Source organism: Dendrobates tinctorius, unplaced genomic scaffold (genome assembly GCF_039654945.1).
Source record: "Dendrobates tinctorius isolate UK_male_01 unplaced genomic scaffold, ASM3965494v1 ptg000162l, whole genome shotgun sequence".
Lineage (NCBI taxonomy): Eukaryota > Metazoa > Chordata > Amphibia > Anura > Dendrobatidae > Dendrobates > Dendrobates tinctorius.
In genome coordinates, this window is record NW_027361829.1 from 74,048,057 (window position 1) to 74,074,804 (window position 26,748).

Sequence of the window (26,748 nt, forward strand, 5' to 3'; positions counted from 1 at the left end):
CGTTCTATATAGTGTATTTAAACTTCTGGTTTCAACTGTATAGAAGCCTCAAGGATAGTCTTACAGTTCTGTAGCCATTGTATACTGAATGTAATAATAACTAAGCCGAGGAAAGTACAGGTGTGCCTTTCTAATCAGCTCCATGAAACTCCGGAGGAAAAAGGAACTTGGGTGCTTACCAAGAAAAATGGTGCAACAAAATGTCCAGAGGGAAAGAATGAGTAGCACTCACCATTCCTGAGGCAGTCCTTTATTCAAAATTATGGCGGGGGGAGAAATGTACAGAGACAAAACTGGACTACAGCTATTTCGAGCTGCGTGCACTTCCACGGGTCCACATTTTTTAAATTTAATTATTTAAATAATGTCACTAATCACTGCTTTTCACAAATATGTCTTTCAGATTAGCAATTTATTACCTGAATGCTGTATCAAAAGCCTATCAGCAAGCAAACATAGATTTGAAGAAGAAAATGCAGATGGTAAGATATTGTTTTATTTTTGTTTCAAAGATTTGTATTAAGTTTTTATTTAAACAGTTTAAAAGGTTCAGGAGTAGAGAAATAAAAAGGGGATAGGGGGTGGGGTACATGGGAGGAAAAGGGGAATGGCATCAATACTTCCATGCATAATATTCCACAATGTAAACACTTTCAACAAATCATTACATTTAAGAAGAAAAGAGATAGTCTATACAAACATCTAGTGACCATATAACCCTTAAAATATATGTTTATTAGAAAATATATTGTAGGGATTCGACTCGCTTAGGTGCAGCGGGAGACAAACATGAGGCACGTTCCTTTAAAATTTCACCAGGTTTATTACTCCATAAACCATAGACAGCATAACACTGAAATGTAACCTTCACTTCAGGCAAAGGAACAGAAATGTCCGTGGCTTCAGACTCGGACTGAGAGTCTCAGCACATGCTGGGAGCTGTAGTCCTCCCCATATACACTCTCTGTAGTGTCCCACCTGGACACATGGAAGTCTGTCCACACTCAGACAGACTCCCTCACACTCTCACATGTGCCAAACACCTCAATTACATAGCCCTGTAACCACACCCAAAGGTAATCACATGACTATGACATCACTAAAGGTTGTATAGACACACACAGGCTTCCCTGACACAGTGTAACAGAAAGATCAGCAGTACCTCTGCTGATCAATACACCCTGGAGCCTGCATCCCAAGGCCACCCACCTTGAGACCCATAATGGTCATTTAGGACCCTGCTCCTGTTACCACACTGAATGTGCCTGTACACCCGTCCTGGGACACCCACGCAGCGCCCCCTAGCTGACATAGTGGTAACTACACCACATACCTCCCCCCTCTGTTCAAACTTGTGGGGTTGAACACATGACATCACCCAGGGATCTTGAGACCTGGCACCCATGTCACCTTGCCCTACCAGTCGGGAGGACCATCTCCGTCTGTTTCGGTAGTCATACTGCATATTTACATTAGGCCTCCCCTGCCCCCAGTGGTCAGTATCTCGGCCTTGGGCTTTGGCCTTCCCGTGAATGTCCATCAGTGTGACCAGACACTCTTTAGTCTCCACCTGTCTGCAGTGCATTCCGTCACCCGACTTTTCTCTCACTAGCTGACTCTCCCGGTTCATATGGTCATGAGTCCCACGTCCAGTTGGGCTAACTGGCTGGTCTGAGTCTGACCCTCTGTCGCTACGTCCACCACCGGGTCTCGTGCCTATGCTACTAAGATTAGAACTGCCACTTGCGGACTCTCGACATTCTTGCCTTCGACTACCTGTCCTTTCATTCCTTGGAGGATCCCTTCGGGTCCTTACACCTTGGGTTGGAGGTGGACGCCACCTGACGTTCTCTATCTGCTCATTCATCTGCAGTCGATCCTGTCTTAGCTGCTCAATCTCCTTCAGGTACGCTACCCGATATTCCAGGAGCATGCGAAGCTTCCCAATGCTTTCCACCGAACCAACCACAATGACAGGAACCATGTCATCTTCAATAACGACTTGGATTTCACCAGCAGGTGGGATCCTCACTCTCTTCACACAGGATCGATTCACCATCTCCTGCATCACCTTTCCAAGTCTGCCAATGACTTTCCCCACCAGATTTCTGGGTACCGGAATTATGTCTTCCACAAAGCCCAGCCGACTTTGTGCTTCCCTTGCAAGCTCCAGACGTTGAGCGGCTTTCCTATTACGCTCCACGAGCATCTGTTTCGTGCATCTCCTTCAGGACAGCCACCCTTCTCTCTGTGTCTTCCGTTTCTGCCAGTATCACCAACTGGTCTGTTTCTGGTGCCCAGCTCACACTATAGGCCTTTACTGCCTTTTTAAAGGTCTCATGCACACTTTCGCTGGCACACGCTTCTCGCACGTCTTTGGGTACCTCCATCACGCACTTGAAGGTCATGGACTTGCTCTCATCCTGGACAGATGGCTCTGGGTTCCCCACGGACACTTCCCTCAAGGTATCTGCCAAGACCGGGTGACTGTCTTGTGCAGCTCTTGGTTCACAATCTTCCTGAGATTTACAGTCTTCAGGACCCTTTTCCAAGATGGGCTTTGGCAGTTCTGCCTTGCTATCAGTCGGGCACGGCCGCTGTACGTCTTCACCCATCCACTTCTTCTGCAGAAGACCTTTTACTACTCCACTGAGTTCTTGCAGAACTTTATCTCGCTCCTCTGCCAGGTAGCGACGCTGATCCTCTCTCCTGAGAATCTCCTGTTGATGCTTCTCTTGGGCCTCTCTGAGCACCTCCATATCTTCCAACAGGGTCTTGTTCATGGTTTTACATGCTGACAGGTGACCTCTGAGCTCAGAGACTTCCTTCTCCAGCTCATCCACTCTGTGCTCAGCTGCTTGCCTTAGGACTCTTTCCCGTTCGACATGTTCTGTTACAGTCTCCTTTATCAGCTGTATCTCACGATCTTGTTCTCTTTTGTCCATCACGTGTCGCACCACTACCTCTTTAATTATATCGTTAAAGGGTACCACTGGGTCAGTCACCCCAGTCGAGTGAACCCTCCAGTTACCGTCCAGCACCAATGTGTCTAGTCCAGTAGTCTCATCTCCCAGCCCACCATCTGTCTTATCACGAGACGTCAGGTCCGTCAGTTGGGCAGATGTACTTCTTGCTCTGGTCAGTTCTACCTCTGACCTGTCCATGTCAGGAGCCGTCACTGTCTCAGTGTCTGCTTGTCCCACAGTCGAAGCATCTCCATCGTCAGACCAAACGTCATCAAACAAAAGAAAGTCCCGGCCCCTCTCCCAGGCATAGACTAAGTCCCGTGGTATTCCTCTACCTTGGCACTCACCACCTTTGGTCCCCTCAAACACTACTGTGTCTACTGCGTAGTTCACCGTGACCCCGTGTTTACAGCGAACCCTGACGTTTTTCTCGGTCAGAGAGAAAACGAGAGGCGTTCCTGTCAGAGTCACCTGACTCTCTGAGTCCAGCCGACCAAAGGCTCCTTCCCGGTGCAGCATCACTGTACACATCTGTGGCCCGTCATTACTACCTGGAAATGATATTCCACATTCTGAAAAAGACCTGCACATACACTGCGGTACTCCAGACGTACCTACTGAGTCACCTAGTGCTGTCACTTCTTCAAACTTGGCCCCTTTCTGGACCACCACCCCGCTTTGGGTTGCCACTCCAATTTGGGTCACCGCCCCCTTTTGGGACTCCACCCCCTTTTGGGTTACCACTCCAATTTGGGTCACATCCCCCTTTTGTGACTCCACCCCTTTTGGGGTTACCACTCTAATTTGGGTCACCGCCCCCTTTTGGGACTCCACCCCTTTTTTGGTTACCACTCCCTTTTGGGTCACCGCCCCCTTTTGGGATTTCCCCATGTCCGTTCTGCAGAACTTCTTATGCCACAGTTCACACAGTACAGTTTTTCTCTCACGATACCAGACAAGTCCTTGCTGGCACCACCACAGCTTCTGCTGTCACAAACCACCAGCACCTCCGGCTGCTGTTCACACACACACAGCGGCTGGTGTCACTGCAGTCCCTGCTGCTCCGTCTTCGTGGACGCGCCGATCCACCGGAAGCCGCTTGTCACCTTCGTAACCCCGCCGGGTTACTGGAAGCCGCTTGTCACCCTCAAAGATAAAAAAGCCACAAAAGTGCGCCCATAGGGCCTTACCAGGGCAGGTATAATGGGTTATGCAGCAATAATACAGGGTACTCACCCTTAATAGTTGTGTAAAGCCACAACTACTGTATCCGCTTAGGCACATGCCATAAAGCTGCAGCAGGATGGCGTAGACAGACAGCGTCTGCTACCAATGCTCCCAGGGCAGATCCCTTAAAGAAAACACCAGGTCCCTGTGCTGCGAGACCTTCGTGACCCCACTGAGCCACAGCAAGCACCTTCAGGTTTTGCAGAGGAAAAGAAAAAAAAAAAGAAAAAAAACACATGCACAGTCTCTCACATGTCCTGTTCGTGTGCCACTCAGGACGTACCGTCTCCACCTGAGACCGTCCAACACACAGGGCACACCGGGTGCTATTCAGGGAGCCGACCCTCCTCCCAGGGTCTCCCAACACACCAGCCTCACCAGGTCCAGGGGCTCAGCGGGTGCTCTTCAGGACATCCGTCTCCGCCTGAGACTGCCCAACACTTACGCCTCACCAGGTCCAAGGTCATATCACGTGTTCCAGGGATCCGATTCCTCTCCCAGAACCTCCCAACACTGACCCCTCCAGGACCTTGCTCACTGAACCCTCCAGGAACACAGTCTCTCACTGACCCAGGTCAGTGCAACACAGACTCCTGTCTGTTACCTGTGTCGGCCACACAGGTTCCTGGACGCCTCTTCTCCTCAGAGGTATCCCACAAATATTAATACAGTCACTTTCTCTGACCTCGGTCAGTATTACTCACGGTTGTCAGACCGTCTGCTCTCCTGGCTCAGAATCGCCAGCGCTGCCACACGTGCTTCTGGGAATCGCTGCCCGCAGTCTGTCACCAATTGTAGGGATTCGACTCGCTTAGGTGTAGCGGGAGACAAACATGAGGCACGTTCCTTTAAAATTTCACCAGGTTTATTACTCCATAAACCATAGACAGCATAACACTGAAATGTAACCTTCACTTCAGGCAAAGGAACAGAAATGTCCGTGGCTTCAGACTCGGACTGAGAGTCTCAGCACATGCTGGGAGCTGTAGTCCTCCCCATATACACTCTCTGTAGTGTCCCACCTGGACACATGGAAGTCTGTCCACACTCAGACAGACTCCCTCACACTCTCACATGTGCCAAACACCTCAATTACATAGCCCTGTAACCACACCCAAAGGTGATCACATGACTATGACATCACTAAAGGTTGTATAGACACACACAGGCTTCCCTGACACAGTGTAACAGAAAGATCAGCAGTACCTCTGCTGATCAGTACACCCTGGAGCCTGCATCCCAAGGCCACCCACCTTGAGACCCATAATGGTCATTTAGGACCCTGCTCCTGTTACCACACTGAATGTGCCTGTACACCCGTCCTGGGACACCCACGCAGCGCCCCCTAGCTGACATAGTGGTAACTACACCACATAATTTATAAATTGACACCTGAAGAAAACCTTAGTGCACAGATTAAGTGATGAACTAACAGATAATTAACCAATGTACTTCATTAATAAAAATGTTTCACAAAAATAGAGGGTTATTTCAGGCACCTGAGCACACACAAGCTACTCCTCGTAATTTTCCTCATAGGATCTCTTCTGGGTGGTGGAAAAGAATACAGTGCATGGTATGAAATAATAAAGAAGACCCGTAGAAGCGCCAGAAAGGTGTTAAGCGGCCGTAGTCTGTCAGGTCTTCTGTTCTTATGAAAGACTCCCCTGACACCTGCACCTCCGCATGTAACTAGGCTGTTTTTATAATGGATTAAAACCACAAGTTGAAAAAGTATTGGGTGAGTGCTGCAGATCCTTTCTTCTTTACTATTTCATACTTCATTAATGACTACTTCGATAAACCATTTCGTTGAGACAGTTAAATGTATTCCAATAGAGAGCCACTATAATGTCTCCTCCTACTTACACCAAACCATAAGTAGAAGGGTTGAAGCGTAGGCAGGAGGGACAAATAGGTTAGATGAGCTCCACTTTTAGCCTAGTTCTTTACTGTCTAGTCTAGGTTCCCTGTATATATATCAGCACAGGGCCTGCAGGGTAAGTGAGGGTCAGCCACCGTGGAGTGGGGGAGCCAAATATTGTATTTTACGGTGCCAACCTCTGCTGGCTGGTGGGGATGTTAAGAGGACACGTAGGGCTTCCTAGGCCATGTGTGGTTCTACTTAGGATATTTCCATTAGAACTCATCTAGCCCATTTCTCCCTCCTGCTACCTTTTAACCCTTACAATTATGGTTTGGTGTAGACATTATAGTGGCTCTCTATTGGAATACATTTGACTGTCACAAAGAAATGGTTTATCGAAACAGTCATTAATGAAGTATATTGTTTAATTATGTTAGTCCATCACTTAACTTGTGCACTAAGGTTTTCTATAAGTGTTATTTTATAAATGTATTTTCTAATAAACATATATTTTAAGGGTTATATGTGTGATGAAAGTCAGCTTACGCTGAGTCGTTTTCCTTTTTAGAGTGGACCCTCTGGGCCGTGGCACCCACCCACCTAGGGCGAGCTGACCTAGTGAGAACCCACCCCCAGTACAGGGAGTGTCAGGGGCAAGACCAAGGGGGTGAGCCACCACGGCAGCTGGACCAGACGGTCGGCTCAAGGAGACACTATTAAGTGTCTGACAACAGGATGGACAGGATACCAAACATAAAGCGAAGTCACAGTTTCTTCCTCAAACGTGGATTCACACTTTATTCAGGTGCAAGGCATAACAGGGAATCAGGTGCAGGGCACAAACAGGCATAGTACGTGCACGAAAACATACCAGGGTCCAGGACAGGATACGTGATAGGGATCACACAAGAGTTCCTAGAAGGGATGCATGCTAGGACATGCCAGGATCCAAGACGGGGTGCGATGGCATCAGACTCCGGACTACTGGCAACGACCGACAGGGTCCAGGCATCAGGTTGCGGACATCAGCTCCAGACATCAGGCCGCAGTCATCTGGTTCCGGACCTCTGGCAACGGTCGGCAGGTTTCGGGAATCCGGCAGGCAAGCCAAGGTTCAAGGCAGGGTGCGTGCTTGGAGCCACGCCCGGGTTCAAGGCAGGGTGCGTGCTTGGAGCCACGCCAGGGTTCAAGGCAGGGTGCGTGCTTGGAGACACGCCAGGATTAGGTTCCCAGGACGGAAGCCTGCGCATGCCAAGGGGCATGCCAGGGTTCAAGGCAGGGTGCGTGCTTGGAGCCACGCCAGGGTTCAAAGCAGGGTGCATGCTGGGAGACACGATAAAGCACAAGGTAAGACAGAGTGCGTGTGTAGAGACACGCCAAGGCACAAGATACTAGACAGAGTCCTGCGCGTGCAAAGGGGCACGCCAGGGTCAGGCGAGGCAGAGTCCTGTGCGTGCAGAGAGGCATGTCAGGGTCAGGGTTCCAGGAGAGGGTTAGGGCCTGTGCATGCAAGAGGGCATGACAGGGGACATGGCAAAGCCTGCGCGTACTTTTACAGAAGCACGGGGAGGTATGCCATGGGCAGGCGAGGGCCTGCGCGTGCTTAAGAGAGCACGCAGAGCACAGTGCAGAAACAGCGTGAAGTGCAAGGGAGCACAGAGGGCACGGCTGGGGCACTGGCTAGCTGATTGGGCTGCGGCACTGACAGACGGGCAAGACTCCAGCGAACCCGGCTGAGGCATGGCAGGCGACACAGCTGTCACTGACCGACGAGCATGGCTGTGGCACAAGCAGGAGGGCACGGCTAGGACGAAGCAGCAAGGGAAGACAAGACAAGAAACCAGGCAGGGCTTAGGCAGTGTACGGAACCAGGGACGGAAGCATAGGCAGAAACACGGAATCAGGTCAGAGCAAGAACAGAGCTAGCAGCGGAGCGTAGGCCGAAGCCCAGAGCCGGGCCAAGGGAGAACCTTGGGACTAGCCTAGAAACATGCAAGAGAGCATAATAGGAAAGAGTCTAGCAGCGGAGCGTCGGCCGAAGCCCAGAGCCGGGCCAAGGCAGAGCCTTGGGACTAGACATGGAAAAGAGCACAAACTAAAAGAAAGGAGGGATGGTGCGTGTGCCAGGGAGCACTACAGAGCACCATAGGAGAGAGCGAGGCAGAGCAAACAAAGACTGAGACCATAGGGAGGAACAAGGCAGAGCAAGGCAAGGTACGAAACAAGGCATAGCGAAAACAGGCAAGGCAGAGAATAACAGAAGGACTACAAGTCCAAGCAGGACAAGGACGAACATGGCACAACGGACAAACATAAGACAAGGCACGGGACAAGAGACGGAGTACGAGCACGGAGCGTGTGCAGAGACGCACGACAGAGCAGAGTGCAAGGGCACAGAATAGAGGGAGCGCCCCACAGACCAATCAGCCATGCAGAGACACCACACAATACTCAGGCCCTGAGCATAGGAAAGGGCGGTCTAATATAGGGCATAGCACCTCCTCTTCCTGGTCAGGACCAGGGGAGAACTTCCTATTCCTAGTTCAGATGCTCCAGGATCACAGAGTGCAGTCACATGATCAGGGTTTCAGACATGACGAGATGATCACAGAACCAGACAGTGGAGGATCCTAGGAAGGACACATGATTGTGGATTCTAGACATGGCGAGATGATTGCAGAACCAGACAGTGCAGGATCTTAGGAAGCGTCACATAATCAAGGTTTCAGACATGACAAGATGATTGCAGAATCAGACAGTGCAGGATCCTAGGAAAGACACATGATCAGGGATTCTAGATATGACGAGAAGATCACAGAAGGCAAAGCAGAAACGCAGGCATCTTGCAGCTCAGCAAACATGAGGTGAGTGTGCACACTGCTCTAGGGAACAAGCAGGATAGCAGACAAGATATGCGCATGCACATCGCTCCAGGAGTTCTTGAGACAAAACAGACAAGACAGACATGGCGGACATGACAGTATCCCCCTCCTTAAGCCCTCTCTTACCAGGGCTGGAAAGAAGAAAAAAAAAAAAATTCTTCGCCAGAAACCAGAGTTTAGTACAAACCACACCAACAACGGTGATCCGACATCTGAAACAGACACCTGCACCGGTCAAGACACAGGGGCCGTGGATGAGACACGGGGATTAAGTGGGGAGGACTGCGGGTAGACAAGCAAGTCTTCTTACTCTGGCTGCCATCATTTCCAAACAAGTTCAGAGGTCAAGGGCCGGGTCTGATATACATCAGAAGAGTGGCCGGGGTACTGCCATTTTCAAGCGAGTTCAGGAGACAGAGTAGATCCTTCATCAGACGGGTGTCCGAGGTACCAGCGGAGTCCATGGCCTGAGTATTCTGTGACGAACGTCAGCTTACACTGAGTAATTTTCCTTTTTAGAGTGGACCCTCTGGGCTATGGCACCCACCCACCTAGGGCGAGCTGACCTAGTGAGAACCCACCCCCTGTACAGGGAGTGTCAGGGGCAAGACCAAGGGGGTGAGCCACCACAGCAGTTGGACCAGACGGCCGGCTCAAGGAGACACTATTAAGTGTCTGACAACAGGACGGACAGGATACCAAACATAAAGCGAAGTCACACAGTTTCTTCCTCAAACGTGGATTCACACTTTATTCAGGTGCAAGGCATAATAGGGAATCAGGTGCAGGGCACAAACAGTGAAACACGGCAGGATGCGTGCAAGGGCACGCCAAATGTTCCAGGCATAGTACGTGCATGAAAACATACCAGGGTCCAGGACAGGATACTTGATAGGGATCACACAAGAGTTCCTAGAAGGGATGCTTGCTAGGACACGCCAGGATCCAAGACGGGGTGCGATGGCATCGGACTCCGGACTACTGGCAATGACAGACAGGGTCCAGGCATCAGGCTGCAGACATCAGCTCCAGACATCAGGCCGCAGTCATCTGGTTCCGGACCTCTGGCAACGGTCGGCAGGTTTCGGGAATCCGGCAGGCAAGCCAAGGTTCAAGGCAGGGTGCGTGCTTGGAGCCACGCCAGGGTTCAAGGCAGGGTGCGTGCTTGGAGCCACGCCAGGGTTCAAGGCAGGGTGCGTGCTTGGAGCCACGCCAGGGTTCAAGGCAGGGTGCGTGCTTGGAGCCACGCCAGGGTTCAAGGCAGGGTGCGTGCTTGGAGACACGCCAGGGTTCAAGGCAGGGTGCGTGCTTGGAGACACGCCAGGGTTCAAGGCAGGGTGCGTGCTTGGAGACACACCAGGGTTCAAGGCAGGGTGCGTGCTTGGAGACACGCCAGAGTTCAAGGCAGGGTGCATGCTTGGAGACACGCCAGGATCAGGTTCCCAGGATGGAGGCCTGCGCATGCCAAGGGGCATGCCAGGGTTCAAGGCAGGGTGCGTGCTTGGAGCCACGCCAGGGTTCAAGACAGGGTGCGTGCTTGGAGACACGCCAAAGCACAAGGTAAGACAGAGTGCGTGTGTAGAGACACGCCAAGGCACAAGATACTAGACAGAGTCCTGCGCGTGCAAAGGGGCACGCCAGGGTCAGGGGAGGCAGAGTCCTGTGCGTGCAGAGAGGCACGTCAGGGTCAGGGTTCCAGGAGAGGGTTAGGGCCTGTGCGTGCAAGAGGGCACGACAGCGGACATGGCAAAGCCTGCGCGTACTTTTACAGAAGCACGGGGAGGTATGCCATGGGCAGGCGAGGGCCTGCGCGTGCTTAAGAGAGCACGCAGAGCACAGTGCAGAAACAGCGTGAAGTGCAAGGGAGCACAGAGGCCACGGCTGGGGCACTGGCTAGCTGATTGGGCTGCGGCACTCACAGATGGGCAAGACTCCAGCGAACCCGGCTGAGGCATGGCAGGCGACACAGCTGTCACTGACCGACGAGCACGGCTGAGGCACAAGCAGGAGGGCACGGCTAGGGCGGGCACGGCTGAGGCACAAACAGGAGGCTAGGAAGGCCAGGCGCATGCAAAGAGCATACGAAGCAGCAAGGGAAGACAAGACAAGAAACCAGGCAGGGCTTAGGCAGTGTACGGAACCAGGGACGGAAGCATAGGCAGAAACACGGAATCAGGTCAGAGCAAGAACAGAGCTAGCAGCGGAGCGTAGGCCGAAGCCCAGAGCCGGGCCAAGGGAGAACCTTGGGACTAGCCTAGAAACATGCAAGAGAGCATAATAGGAAAGAGTCTAGCAGCGGCGCGTCGGCCGAAGCCCAGAGCCGGGCCAAGGCAGAGCCTTGGAACTAGACATGGAAAAGAGCACAAACTGAAAGAAAGGAGGGATGGTGCGTGTGCCAGGGAGCACTACAGAGCACCATAGGAGAGAGCGAGGCAGAGCAAGCAAAGACTGAGACCTTAGGGAGGAACAAGGCAGAGCAAGGCAAGGTACGAAACAAGGCATAGCGAAAACAGGCAAGGCAGAGAATAACAGAAGGACTACAAGTCCAAGCAGGACAAGGACGAACATGGCACAACGGACAAACATAAGACAAGGCACGGGACAAGAGACGGAGTATGAGCACGGAGCGTGTGCAGAGACGCACGACAGAGCAGAGTGCAAGGTCACAGAATAGAGGGAGCGCCCCACAGACCAAGCAGCCATGCAGGGACACCACACAATACTCAGGCCCTGAGCATAGGAAGGGGCGGTCTAATATAGGGCATAGCACCTCCTCTTCCGGGTCAGGACCAGGGAAGAACTTCCTAGTTCAGACGCTCCAGGATCACAGAGTGCAGTCACATGATCAGGGTTTCAGACATGATGAGATGATCACAGAACCAGACAGTGCAGGATCCTAGGAAGGACACATGATCGGGGATTCTAGACATGACGAGATGATTGCAGAACCAAACAGTGCAGGATCTTAGGAAACGTCACATGATCAAGGTTTCAGACATGACGAGATGATTGCAGAACCAGACAGTGCAGGATCCTAGGAAAGGTCACATGATCAGAGTTTCAGACATGACGAGATGATTGCAAAACCAGACAGTGCAGGATCTTAGGAAACATCACATGATCAAGGTTTCTAGACATGACAAGATGATTGCAGAACCAGACAGTGCAGGATCCTAGGAAAGACACATGATCAGGGATTCTAGACATGACGAGAAGATCACAGAGAGCAAAGCAGAAACGCAGGCATCTTGCAGCTCAGCAAACATGAGGTGAGTGTGCACACTGCTCTAGGGAGCAAGCAGGATAGCAGACAAGATATGCTCATGCACATCGCTCCAGGAGTTCTTGAGACAAAACAGACATGACAGACATGGCAGACATGACAATATGTTTACAATAGCAATCCCTTGTTATCATTTATACCCTCCCAGCAAACATCTAGTGATACTATAACAAAGTTTCTAATTCAATCAAGGTGAAATATTTAGTGCCACACAGACTGAGGGGTTACACTGGCGGTCTATCCAAGGGTACCATATGTTAAAGACTTGTTCAAAAATATTGTTTCTTGTAGCTTCTATGCATTCATACAACATCAATGCATTTATTCTACTTATAACCTTAGGAAAGGATATGATTGAAGTCTTCCAATTAGAAGAAATATGTACCTGTGATTCCATAGTTATACAGTTAATTAGCCTATTAGCTTTACTATTGGTGCCCTTTGGAGTATTCCCAAAAAGTAAGACTGCAGGATGAAGTTGCAGTGATTCATTGAATGTATTATTAACTAGGGTAATGATATTCTGCCAAAATGGTTTCACAAGTGGACAGGACCACAAAATATGCTCTATATCACCTGGTATATCACAACCCCTAAAGCACCTATCCAACGTGTTAGGGTATATCTTATGCAGTTGCGTGGGGACATAGAACATACTATGTAACAATTTGAGAGATGTGTTGGTTAAAGAAGTTTGATCACTGCCTCTCAACAAGTTTTCACAGTAGCGTGACCAAGCTTCATTACGTAACACAAAACTCAAATCTTCTTCCTATTGCGTCATATATTCCATTCTATTTTTTTTTATTCCTAGGTGGTGTGACATATAGAATAAAGTAAGGAAATAGTCCCACACCCAAAACGGGTCATAGAGGCATTTATGTTAAAAGGTTGTAGGGATATGCGAATTCGAGGTACCCGAGTTTTATCTAGCGAAATGTAAAACTTTGTACATGTGCATCTCTTTTGTTAAGTGTTAGTTGCATTTCTGAATAAATTCTGACCTAGTTATAACAGTATTAGTTTGTGGCCAGAGATGTTTCAAGATAATAATCTTGTTGCATAACCACCATTTGAAGGAATTAGCTTCTCAACCAGCAATAAACATAGGATTGTAGAATAGAGACAATAGTGGAGAGGCTTTTGATTGTCACTGCAATCGAAACCTCATTTTTTCCATAAAGATAAGGAATGGTGGGTATATGGGGCTACCGTCGACATGTTAGAATATGTCGGGTTTGCTGACCACATGAGCCCTGTAATAGAAAATGGTGCTATTAGGGAAGATTCTAAGTTTACCCATCTTGGCAAGTTAGAGACAGTGGAGACTGTTGTTAGTTGAGCTAATTTGGCTACTTTATAACATAGGGAGAAATTGGGAAGGGATAGGCCCTCAAGTATTCTATGAATAAACATATTGATTGGGAATTTAGATTGTGAGCCCCATTGGGGACAGTGATGATAAAGTATGTAAAGTGTTGTGGACTAAGATGGAGCTATATCAGCAAAGCATAATAATTAAGAAATAAATACTTTGGAGAACGCTCCCATTGTTCTCAGAATGTTATTGTTATTTAAATTACTCTTTAGAACTCTCCTATTGTTCTTGAAATTCTACTGTAGTTTAAATATCCTGTAGAACTCTCCCATTGTTCTTGCACTGTTACTATTATTTAGATTAATATGTAGAACTATCCCACTGTTCTCGGAATGTTTTTGTTATTTAAATGACTATCTAGAAGTCTCCCATGGTTCTATGAATGCTTTTGTTATAGAGTGAAACTTACTCTTTAGAACTCTCCCATTGTTCTCAGATTTCTACTGTAGTTTAAATAGCATAGTGGCTCAGTGGTTAGCACTGTAGCTTTGCGGTGCTGGGGTCCTGCGTTTAAATCCCACCAAAGACAACATCTGCAAGGAGTTTGTATGTTCTTCCTGTGTTTGCGCGGGTTTCTTCCGGTACTCCAGTTTCCTCCCACACTCCAAAGACATACTGATAGGGAATTTAGATTGTGAGCCTCATTGGGGACAGTTATCATAATGTTTTTAAAGCACTGTGGAATTAGATAGTGCTATATAACCAAAAGCATAATATATAATAATAACATGGTACACATAGGTATTCTAGAGCATTTTCCTTTGCAAATGAATATGGAAATCAATGATTGAGTTTTTGCAAATACTGTGCTAGATATCGGTATTGGTAATGATCTGACTAGGTAGAAAAATTGCGGTTGTGTTACCATTTTTATAGAGTGAATAAGTAACAGCCATGACAGCGATAGCTTGGACCATTTAGAGAGATCCGTATGAAGCTTTTGAATCATCAGGGTATAATTCCACTTATACCAGGATGATCTATTAACAGTGAGGTTGATGCCTAAGTAAGTTAGACAATGTTCTTTTTTGATAAAGTTAAATTAGGAAATAATGTGGTCTTGTACCAATGTAGGTGTGTTAATGAACATTGCTTCTGACTTCCACATTCATTCTTAAGGCCCCGTTACATAGAGCGATATCGCTGACGAGATCGCTGATTTTGTGACACATCAGCGATCTCTCCAGCGATATCGCTGTGTGTGACATCCAGCAGTGACCGGCCCCCCTGCTGGGTATTGCTGATCGTGCTGGATCGTCCTGAGCCGTTTTTTCATCGCTGGTCTCCCACTGGCCAGCACGCATCGCTGCGTGTGGCAGCGGGAGCCAGCGATCAGCGACGCTGCATGCTGGTATCCAACGTAAACATCGGGTTTCTAAGAGCTGCGCGGCTCATAGAAACCTGCTCTTTACCTTGGAAACCAGTGTCACGCTGGTATCCAACGTAAACAGCGGGTTTCTAAGAGCCGCGCGGCTCTTAGAAACCCGATGTTTATGTTGGATACCAGCTTGCTCGCTGGTCCTGATCGCTGGTGGGTCTGTCTATGTGAGCTCACCAGTGATCAGCCTAACTATGTCCCAGCGATCCCATCCATGTCGGATCGTTGGTGGGATCGCTGGTACATCTTTATGTGTATCGGGGCCTTAAGACCAGAAATCTTTTCAAAGGAACAGAGAACCTTGAAGAGATTAGGTAAAGATATGATGGGTTGTGAGATAGTCAGCAAAAGATAGTCTGCATACAATCTCACCTTATAGTGAGTTTATCATTAGCTAATCCATATCCCTTAATATCAGGGTGTGTGCTAATAGCTTTGGCCAGGGGCTCCATCACTAGTGTGAAAAAGGCAGGAGATAAGGGACATCCCTGTCTCGTTCCCCTCTGTAGAATAATGGCTTGAGGTTTTTGTGGTGGGTAGTTTTAAGTAGGAGGCATATAATAGTTGTAAAGATTTAAACAGGTCAGGTGGAAAACCAGAAACCGAAAGAGTTTCAAATAAGAAGGGACATGAGACGGAATCAAAAGCTTTCTCTATGAAAAGGGCTAGGTGTATTAGAGGTGTTTTGTTTTGGTTTGCTGAGTGAATAATATCTAAATTACGCCTTGTGTTGTCTTGGGCTTGCCTATGAGGAATGAATCTTAATTGGCCCAGATGAATGAGGGAGGATAAGCATGCATTAATTCTTTGTGTTATTATGGATGTAAAAAAATTTAAATCTAAATTTAGCAGAGAGATTGGTCTATAATTTTTACTTAAGTGTAGATACTTTTTATGCTTCGGTATGACCGTTATTTGAGCGGTATAGAATTCAGGTGGCATCTGATTACCCTGCAGTAAAGAGTTGCAAAATTTGCTAATATATGGGAGGAGAATTTCAATGTATTTTTTGTCCTTCGCTAGGTGAAGAGAATGGGGCATCAGACTGCGCTGCTCGCCTGTCAGGATGATGTACCAGAGGAGTCCAAGTGGATGTAATAGAAAATAGACTTTATTTCTATGCGTTTCGTGGTGATCACACCACTTCCTCAGGACAGTCTATACACATACACATACAGGGTCTGCTACTTATAGCAAAAGAGGCAGATGGAGACGCTTCCTTTAAAAAAAAAAAGGCCACACCCAATGGGCGGGGAATCAGACTTAAGCATCATAAACACAACAAACAATCATAAAATATAATGGAGTATAGCACTTAAAACCATTGTTCATACATTTAAAAATCTACATATAGAGAAACACAATAAACCACAATAAAAAAGCAATTCAATAAATAAATGAAACTTTGCAAGCTGGGGGAGTGCTTGAACCTATGGTATTAACCCATATATTCTTTAACAGGACCCTGCTAACTGTGTTTTAAACCATTGAGCCACAGAAGGATTTGACTGGATCTCTTTATTTGGTGGTAGTTGAAATCAAATAGATGACAGTGCATTAAAAAAAAAACTCTGGAAGAAGAAAAACAAAAAAAAATTTGAGAAAAAAAATTATATAATAAAAATAAAGAGTAAAAAATAAAAAGTAAAAAAACAACAAAATAAATAAAAAAATAAAATGAAAATAAAAAATAATTTAATTAAAAAAAACCATGAAGGGATGAACCCCTTCATAACAAGGATCAGATGTTTGTCAGATCTGTATCACAAAATACAGAGGAAAATTGAGGTGGGTTGTACAGGGGAACAGTGCACACTCCATAAATAAATCAGTTGAACAAATCAGTTGTTTCATTGAGTCTGTGGGGATTTATAGTGTTCAGCTTGTGAATCCAGAAGATCTCTTTCCTGTTAAGAGTCTGGACTCGGTTGGGGTTATCAAGGGGAACATGATCAATGGGGATCACTCTGAAGGAGATCCTTTTGTTATGATATAACGCATATGTGGCGTCCCTGAGGCTTCAGTCGCCACAGAGGTACTGCACCTTCTCCTAAGGTGTAGTGCCCCACCATCCAGGTAAGGTGGGAACTCCTGACCACGCTCCACACCTGCATTCCACACGCAGGATAGTTCAGTGGTGCCACCTAACAGCTACAGGCTGGGGTTAGCAGAGCACTCCTCGTGGAACCCTGCTTCGTAACACGAGATGTGCTGGGAGGCGGGTGGAGTTAGATGATATAAAAGAGAGGGAAAGTGTAGGATTTGAGGTCAGTCTGGGAGGGACCCAGAAGGAGTCAGTCTGGGAGAGACCCAGAAGGAGTCAGTCTGGGAGAGACCCAGAAGGGGTCAGTCTGGGAGAGACCAAGAAGGGGTCAGAAGGGGGAGAGACCCAGAGAAGAGAGCAGGCTGACAGCAGGTCAGCCTGAGAGGAGCTCAAGGTGGAGGAAGGCAGTCAGACAGGAGAGGCTAAGGACTGGTCTTAGTGGAATGAGCTTCTCAGGGAAGGAAGAGAAGGAGAAAGAGACGTAGACCAAAGACTACAGATTCCATAAGAGAGAGATAGAACAGATCGGAACGAAGGAGAAGGAGAACAGAGAGGAAGAGTGGGTTGGATAGGAACCCTGCCTATAGGTTCTCAGCGCAAAGGCCGGGGCCCGGTCCCCAAGGTTGATTGGATCTTTACAGACACCGGAGGAGTAGTGAGCCGCTAACGCCTTACTCCCACCATAGACTTGGGACACAACAGCGAGACGGATAGAGAGCCGGGACTCAGGAGAGGAGTCCCCGAAGCAGGCTACAGCTGTCTGTCATACAAGTAAAGACTAGGAACATCTAGAGAGAGGCATTCCAGGGTAACTAAGTACTGGAGTGCTTCACACCTAAAGGCGCATTTGAGGAGTCGTTCAGTGAAGGTACATATTGGCGGAGTGTGGAAGGGAGAGTCCTGTCCTGCCTGGAGGTTGGCTGGAGCCCTGACCTGGAGAACACAGTACAGAGGCAGGCAGTGGTGTGAACTGCAAACAGTGAGTAAAGCTTTGGAACCGCATACTCTGGTGTTCTCCAGTTATTCCCGCATCGCTATACCTGGGTAACAACATCTACACCATCCTGTGCCTCTCCTCATCCATTGCACCTACACTGCCCTGGGACTACAGCTCCACCTGTGGGGAGCTATATCATCTCTGCTGCACCACACCATCAGTCCCAGAGGATCTGTATGCAGCGTTGGCTAACACCTCACTTGCCAAATACCACGGGTGGCGTCACGAACTATACCAATAAACTCTAACACCTTTAACACCACCGCCATTGATATTGGGCGCCCAGTGCCATGGACCGGGTCACCGCTGCTGTGACACATTCCCCTGACACCGGCCCGGTACCGAGTACCCCACAGCCCTGGGAGGGCAACCCAACTTGGCGTCACGAACAGGATGACGAAGCCCGATGCCATCGGGTTCTATGTGCCTTGGATTTACAATTTTTGAAAATGTGCAGAAGACCAAATTTAATAGACTGTAAAATGGACTTTAGAAATGGCCGCTGGCGCGGAGAAGAAGGGCGTGAAGAGATGGGAGGTCCTAAGAAAAGACCGCGAAGAGTCTTGGGCAGTCCCTGCCTGAATTACTATGTGACAGATGCATGGCCCACCCCCCGAGGTGTTCATATACTGGCTTGGTATGGAGGCGTGGGAAGAAGACGTCGCCCCCGGAAGGAGGGGCAGAGAAAGCCAGTGGTGAGCAGAAGGGCGGAGCAAGAAGACGAACACCAGAACGCCATGATGAAAACAGATGAGAAGACAGAAGAACAAGGGGGGAGAAGTCACCCGTCCCTAGGCCGCCTACACGGAGGCTGAGACCGCTGATTCATCCTCAGCTGCGTCCGCCACCGCCTCACAACAGATATTGTCATTGGGTGAGCCCCGTCTATAAGAGATACATGAGGGCTCTGGAACAGAATGGAGGACCGGGACCATGTCTCTGCCTGGACCGGGCACGGTGGCACCGGCCTCCGCCGTCAACCTCAGCTGAGACCGGCCTGGTCCCGGCACGGATCCAACTACGGCCTACTCCACCGGTCACTCCGGGAGTTGCGGCTGCTGCCATTTACCACCAGGAACCGGAGCCGGAACCGCGGCTGGAAGCGCCAGGTATGATCGCTACCCCTGGTCTGACCCTGGTTTTGGGAGCGGAACCCGCAGATAGGAACGGGCCCATTGACCTTTGCCGACGATCCCCGGCTGTAGTGCCTATGCGGGGAGATGATAAAGTTGTTCCTGGCTGGCAGCCTCGGGCTGCAGCACCATCCCCTGAACTTCCTATGGAACTGAAAGGACCCATATCCCCGCAAACAGTAGAAATTTCAATGGCCCTTTCCCTGGGCCCCACCAATCCCTATCCCTCTCTATGGGAAGTTGAGTACATGCGCTTGGCAAGAATTCAGCGGGATCAGGAAGAACTCAACTTCATGGTGGCAGAACAGCCAACCCCAACCAGTATGTCACCTCTACCCCAAGATGAAGATACCCAAAGTGTTACATTAGGTGATGGTTCCAGTTCAGCTACCAGAACCCCAGGAGGGGACCACAATTAAATACAATTACTTTCTAAATCTCGTACCCAGGAGGGTTTTGTTTGCACCAGTTGTGCCTTTGCCTATTTTGCTCATCATGTTTCCCAGTTTTTGATTGGCAGCCTTGTTTTGAAATGGAACTGTGAAGATCATGAACGCTGTATGATCCAAAAACTTTTATTGTAAATAGTTGCACCTCTTTAGGTGCCCTTTCTTGGTTTTACATACAAAGACTCTTTGCGAAGATAAAGGTTTTTGCATGGACACTTTTCGAAGAATGATGTCGACCTCAAGGGACACTGCAAGAAATCCCGGCTGGGAGCAGTGTTCAGCACCTTACAAGAATTTTGAATGTTTTATTGATAACATATTTGATAATATTGTGTCTCATGAAAAGTAAATGTCTTTTATAGAATATTTTGTTACAGAGAATTAGTAAAATTTTGAGATAGAATGTGAGAATTGAATAAAGATTGAAGAATTGCAAGTGACAGGTGACAGGCAAAGAGTAGATGGTCAGTGTCTTGCATCCAGCAATAGCAGTAGTAGTAGAGAAAAAGAAAAAGAGAATAATTGATAGAAAATGTAATAAAGAGAATGTGTTGAGTATAGCACTTTGAGTTGAGAATTGCACTTAAGTAAACTTTGATACTAAGATAGGAAGTTAGCCTGTTTGTAACGTTTAAGAAATGCGCCTCCTATACTAGGAAGATTAGATAAGTATTGTTAAACAGCATTTAAAATTTTTTGTGTGTTCCTGTATTGTACCTTTTGTTGTCTTGCAGCCCGCGGACGTGCTGTGTTTAACGGGGGGTATGTGGCACCCCTGAGGCTTCAGTCACCACAGATGTACTGCATCTTCTCCTAAGGTGTAGTGCCCCACCATCCAGGTAAGGTGGGAACTCCTGACCACGCTCCACACCTGCATTCCACACACAGGATAGTTCAGTGGGGCCACCTAACAGCTACAGGCTGGGGGTTAGCAGAGCACCCCTCGTGGAACCCTGCTTCGTAACACGAGATGTGCTGAGAGGCGGGTGGAGTTAGATGATATAAAAGAGAGGGAAAGTGTAGGATTTGAGGTCAGTCTGGGAGGGACCCAGAAGGAGTCAGTCTGGGAGAGACCCAGAAGGGGTCAGTCTGGGAGAGACCCAGAAGGGGTCAGTCAGGGGAGAGACCCAAAGAAGAGAGCAGGCTGACAGCAGGTCAGCCTGAGAAGAGCTCAAGGCGGAGGAAGGCAGTCAGACAGGAGAGGCTGAGGACTGGTCTTAATGGAACGAGCTTCTCAGGGAAGGAAGAGAAGGAGAAAGAGACGTAGACCAAAGACTACAGATTCCATAAGAGAGAGATAGAACAGATCGGAATGAAGGAGAAGGAGAACAGAGAGGAGCAGTGGGTTGGATAGGAACCCTGCCTATAGGTTCTCAGTGCAAAGGCCGGGGCCCGGTCCCCGAGGTTGATTGGATCTTTATATCCGGCAACAGACACCGGAGGAGTAGTGAGCCGCTAACGCCTTACTCCCACCATAGACTTGGGACACAACAGCGAGACAGATAGAGAGCCGGGACTCAGGAGAGGAGTCCCCGAAGCAGGCTACAGCTGTCTGTCATACAAGTAAAGACTAGGAACATCTAGAGAGAGGCATTCCAGGGTAACTAAGTACTGGAGTGCTTCGCACCTAAAGGCGCATTTGAGGAGTCGTTCAGTGAAGGTACATATTGGCGGAGTGTGGAAGGGAGAGTCCTGTCCTTCCTGGAGGTTGGCTGGAGCCCTGACCTGGAGAACACAGTACAGAGGCAGGCAGTGGTGTGAACTGCAAACAGTGAGTAAAGCTTTGGAACCTCATACTCTGGTGTCCTCCAGTTATTCCCGCATCGCTATACCTGGGTAACAACATCTACAACATCCTGTGCCTCTCCTCATCCATTGCACCTACACTGCCCTGGGACTACAGCTCCACCTTTGGGGAGCTATACCATCTCTGCTGCACCACACCATCAGTCCCAGAGGATCTGTATGCAGCGTTGGCTAACACCTCACTTGCCAAATACCACGGGTGGCGTCACGAACTATACCAATAAACTCTAACACCTTTAACACCACTGCCATAGATATTGGGTGCCCAGGGCCACGGATTGGGTCACCGCTGCTGTGACACATTCCCCTGACACCGGCCTGGTATCGAGTACCCCACAGCCCTGGGAGGGCGACCCACATAATGCCTGGAAAGGCCATGCTGTAGAAATCCTTCTTTTATTTTATGCCTATGTGAGTTTATTCTTTTATTACGTAGCTGTGGCGTTGTCCTGCCCACATATAATTTCTTACATTCGCATATGATGACGTAGATGACGAAACTGGATTGGCAGGTCAAATGGTATTTGATTTGAAACGCATCTGAATTTCCACTGTCTGATGAAAAAGTTTTTGCATCATGAATGATGCTAGAGGAGCATAGGCATCTCAGGATGCCACATCTATAGGAGCCTTGTTCGAGCATTTTTTGCAGAGTAATTGAAGTCCTCTTTTTTCTTTAGCCATCTTGGAGCCAACATGTTTTTTAATGTCGGGGCCCTTCGGAAGGTTATCAGGGGATTGTTGGGAAGAAGCTTCCCCAATATGGGGTCATTAAGAAGTATACCCCAATGTTTTTTCAGAACCAGACGAATTTTTCTGTTCTGAGCTGAAAAAGTGGTAATAAAATTGAAATTAAATTTAGTATCAGATGCTAATTTTTTTTGTTTTATTGAAGATTAAGTCTGTCTGTTCTATTGTTTTGCTTTCAGAGAAGGCTCTATGGATCAGTTTTTTGGGGTAACTTCTTTCAAGAAATCTATGTGATAAGACTTTTGATTGGTTAATGAAATCTATGTCCATACTACAGTTCCTCTTGATTCTTTTGTATTGGTTAAGTGGGATATTCCTCAGCAATTTGGTGTAGTGCCCACTTTGATAATGGACATAACTGTTCGCATCCACAGGTTTGAAGTAGGTTCTTGTGTGGATTTTTGTATTAACATGAAAGAAAGTTAGGTCAAGGAAGTGGACTGTGTCAGGGTTTACAACAGGGGTGAAACTCAAACCCCAGGTATTATCTTCAATGTTCCTGAGGAAGGAGCCCACATCATCCTTAAAATTATCATAAATGAAGAATAAGTTATCTATGTAACGTTTGTAAATGATGATATTGGGGGCATGTGAACTGCTGTATATGAAGATGGACTCGAAGATGGCCATGAACAAATTTGCATAAGTAGGTGCCACCTTCAAGCCCATCGCAGTACCAAGTATCTGATGGTATAGGGTATCTTGAATGGTAAAAAAATTATTATGGAGTATGAACTGCATGCTTTCATACAAAAATTCTTTTTGTGTGGGTGTCAACCGTGGATCAATGTCTATGAATGTTTTAAAACACACCAGTCCCAAATCATGCGGGATGCTGGAATAGAGGGCGGATACATCTATGGAGATGAAAACAAGTGTTCTTCCATGAGATGTCCTTCGTAAGTCAGATTAGATGACTGGAGTCCCTCAAATAACTGTGTAGTTGGTCTACGAGTCTGTGCATCACTACATCCACATAATTTGCAAGGTTCGATGTCAGGGACCCTATCCCTGAAATTATGGGTCTCCCAAGGGGTCTTTTTTATAGTACACTATAGGAACAGGAAAAAGCGCAATAGGGTCTTATCTGGGTTAATGTTAAAATTATAAAAGAAATCTACTCACCTATTATAGGAGAGATCAGGCATATACAATTCGTATTCAGCTGCTGCACGTCCAGTGGCCAGACAAGTGACCGCTAATATATCAATTCTTATGGAACTAATTTTTGGACTTCCATGCGCTGCTTGACAAAATACAGGATTCCAATTATAGTTGAAGATTAATCATTTATTCCCAACGCGTTTCGAAGTAAGAACTACTTCTTCCTAAGGGGATGACAAATAACATGATATGTGTCATCCCCTGAGGAAGAAGTAGTTCTTACTTTGAAACGCGTTGGGAATAAATGATTAATCTTCAACTATAATTGGAATCCTGTATTTTACCAAGCAGCGCATGGAAGTCCAAAAATTAGTTCCATAAGGGGGTCTTTTAGCATCCTTGTGGATTTTGGGGAGGTGATAGAAAAAGGCAATTGGGGGATTTACAACTCTCAGGAAATTTTTCTCTGATTTGTTCAGAATATTCTGTCTATCAGCTTTTGATATTAAAGTGTTATAAGTGATCACTGCATTATTATATTGAGCAAAAAACGCGCGTTTTTGATGCGTTTTTTTTCCGCGCGTCCCCAGATACATAGAAAATAGCCAAAAACGTGGACTTTTCCACAAAAATGAGCATGCTGCGTTTTTTACCGCGAAGCGTTTTTTCACTGAAAAAAAAAGTGCAAAATTCATTAAAATGAATGGGATGCTTCTTTTGAGTGATTTTTAAGCAAAAAACACTTAAAAAACATGAAAAAAACACTAACGTGGGCACACAGCCTAATAGGTGAGTGAATTGGATTATCCCTCACAAATATTCCTTTTATCTCAGATAAGACCCTATGTGACCTCTATATTCCTTCTAGGTACAATGTGCTTTTTATAGCATATTGCAGATAGACCATTGGGACCCTGGGCTTTTTCGCTTTTGTGATGGTTAACTGTATGGGTTAACGCCTCGGTAGTTATGGGAGATTGGAGTCATTGAGCCTCTGGATCAGATATTTTGTTTGGATGAAGGTCCTGAAAAAAGGCCTGTATCAAATTTGAGGGGGGTTTTGTGATTATGAATATAATTTTTGGTAGTATGTATGGAAGGTGCTATAAATTTTATCCAGGTGAGAAGTTAAATTAAAGACCTCTGTTGTCTGAGTTTTCTGGCGTGCATTCTGTTAGGCTTAGGCTAGTTTCAAATTAGCGTTTTTTAGCGCTGCGCTTCGAGCGCAATAGAAACGCATGCAAAAAATGCATCATGCGTTTTGCATGCATTTGCGTTTTTTAGGCGCATGCATTTTAACCAGTTTCTAGCCATGTGAACTCTTAAAACGCATGCAATTTCAAACGCCTGCGCTCCCATAGACTGTAATATGTTATTTTTGTGCATTCCGTGCGCATGCATTTTTTTTACGCCGTTGGACGGACCCAAAAATGCAACAGGTTGCGTCTGGCGCGCCTAGACGCACACTACAAAAAACTGCATGCGCACGAAAACGAACACGAACGCGTGCAAACGCTAGACCATGAGCACGATGCGCTGCGCTAAAAAATGCTAATGTGAAACCATCCTTACTGGCTTGTCTATAAAAAGTGGCTTGGGTCCATTTTAAAGCTTGTCTAGTTTTGTTAGTTAGCAGAGCATTGATATTATTTTATTTTATGACAAATACCACCAATGGGAGATTTTGCTAATTTTAACAAACTAAATCAAGACAATTTGGAAGGATAAAAAATCTGGATATTTTTTCCCTCCAATTGAGTAATTAGTGAAGTACTTGTTATTTTACTATACATTACACAAGGTCTGCCAAAGTCAATTGAGCTTAAATATTTAGCATGTGCTCAATTTAGATGTATTAGATTTTCACATAGCGTTAATAAGAAAAGATCATAACTTCTGCTTGTCATTGGGCTGATCTGTAATCCTGTTATCATCTGATTGCATGGAGAACTAACCGTGATTTATTTCCCCAGCAAAGGGAAGAAGAAAAAAATAAGCGAAATAATAATACACAAGCTAATTCTGTTATGAGAGATCTAGAAGAATTACTTCCTCCAAGTGCAAGAAATGCCCTCAGGCTACAAAATGCAGGTATGAAAAAAAGATCAGAGAAGATCAAACAACCACATGGTCCTATATTCGTGAAGTATTATAGACTTGATACATCTTCTGAGTTAAATGTAGCATGTAATTTCTTTTTTCCTAAAATAAGGGAATCACTTTAGTTGAGTGAGCTTTTAATTCCTGAGGTATAAAGAGATCATTCTTATCACAAAAAGTAATAGTGTCTCTATTCCAATTAGTTATAGTTGAATTTCAAGCATTCTTCCCTTTGCGTGAGCCCTGAAACTATATGAATGAAACGTATGCATTTCTAAATTGTTGATAACTTTCAGCATATATTTGATTTGCTCTCCTGATATTAAAGTGGTTGTCCTGGACTATTATCTTTTACTAAGGGCCTAAAACAAACAGGCAGTGAAAAATGAGGATGAATGAACTCATGGAGATCAACATCCAACACTGCGGAGACACCATCATACGTTTCTCAACGCAGTGATTCTAGAGCAATGCCCCCATCCCTTATGGGAAATATGTAAAAACATGGCTGTCTGTGGATGGATACCATGTTTTGGCATAGGTGGTTTCCTTCATTGGAGACTGCCCTGCCCGTGGTTGTTCCTTCCCAGGGAAAGACCTAGCTAGTCATTGCTTGCGTTGAGAAACATGTGATGGTGTCTCTGCGGCTTGTGTTTTGTTCTAGAATCACTGCATTGTGAAACATGTGATGGTGTCTCCGCAGTGCTGAATGTTGATCTCCATGAGTTCATTCATCCTCGTTTTTCACAGTCTTTTACTAGGCATTGCTCCTACTGGCCAGTTTCCTACTCCACACTGATAAGGGGCAATACCCCGAAACAGCTGTCTGTATATGGATACCATGTTTTGGCATAGGTGGTTTCCTTCATTGGAGACTGCCCTTCCCGTGGTTGTTCCTTCCCGGGGAAAGACCTGGCTAGTCATTGCTTGCATTGAGAAACATGTCATGGTGTCTCCGCGGCTTGTGTTTTGCATGTTCTTACATATTTCCCGTAAGGGATGGGGGCATTGCTCTGGAATCACTGCGTTGAGAAACGTATGATGGTGTCTCCGCAGTGTTGGATGTTGATCTCCATGAGTTCATTCATCCTCATTTTTCACAGTCTTTTACTAGGCATTGCTCCTACTGGCCAGTTTCCTACTCCACACTGATGAGGGGCAATACCCCGAAACAGCTGTCTGTGGATGGATACCATGTTTTGGCATATGTGGCTTCCTTCATTGGAGACTGCCCTTCCCGTGGTTGCTCCTTCCCGGGGAAAGACCTGGCTAGTCATTGCTTGCATTGAGAAACATGTGATGGTGTCTCCGTGGCTTGTGTTTTGCATGTTTTTACATATTTCCCATAAGGGATGGGGGCATTGCTCTAGAATCACTGTGTTGA

General features: G+C 46.9%; 1 protein-coding gene across 1 annotated transcript in view; it reads left to right on the top strand.

The window, feature by feature from the left end:
• The window catches only part of LOC141052558 (transmembrane channel-like protein 2), a 362,090-nt gene extending 336,479 nt beyond the window's left edge, over positions 1-25,611 (top strand). Inside the window, exons 18-20 of the mRNA XM_073549810.1 lie at positions 404-482; positions 25,238-25,355; positions 25,568-25,611. Coding sequence (XP_073405911.1) covers positions 404-482; positions 25,238-25,355; positions 25,568-25,611 — 241 coding nt within the window. The remainder of the gene's footprint in view (positions 1-403; positions 483-25,237; positions 25,356-25,567) is intronic.
• Positions 25,612-26,748: the final 1,137 nt, after the last annotated feature.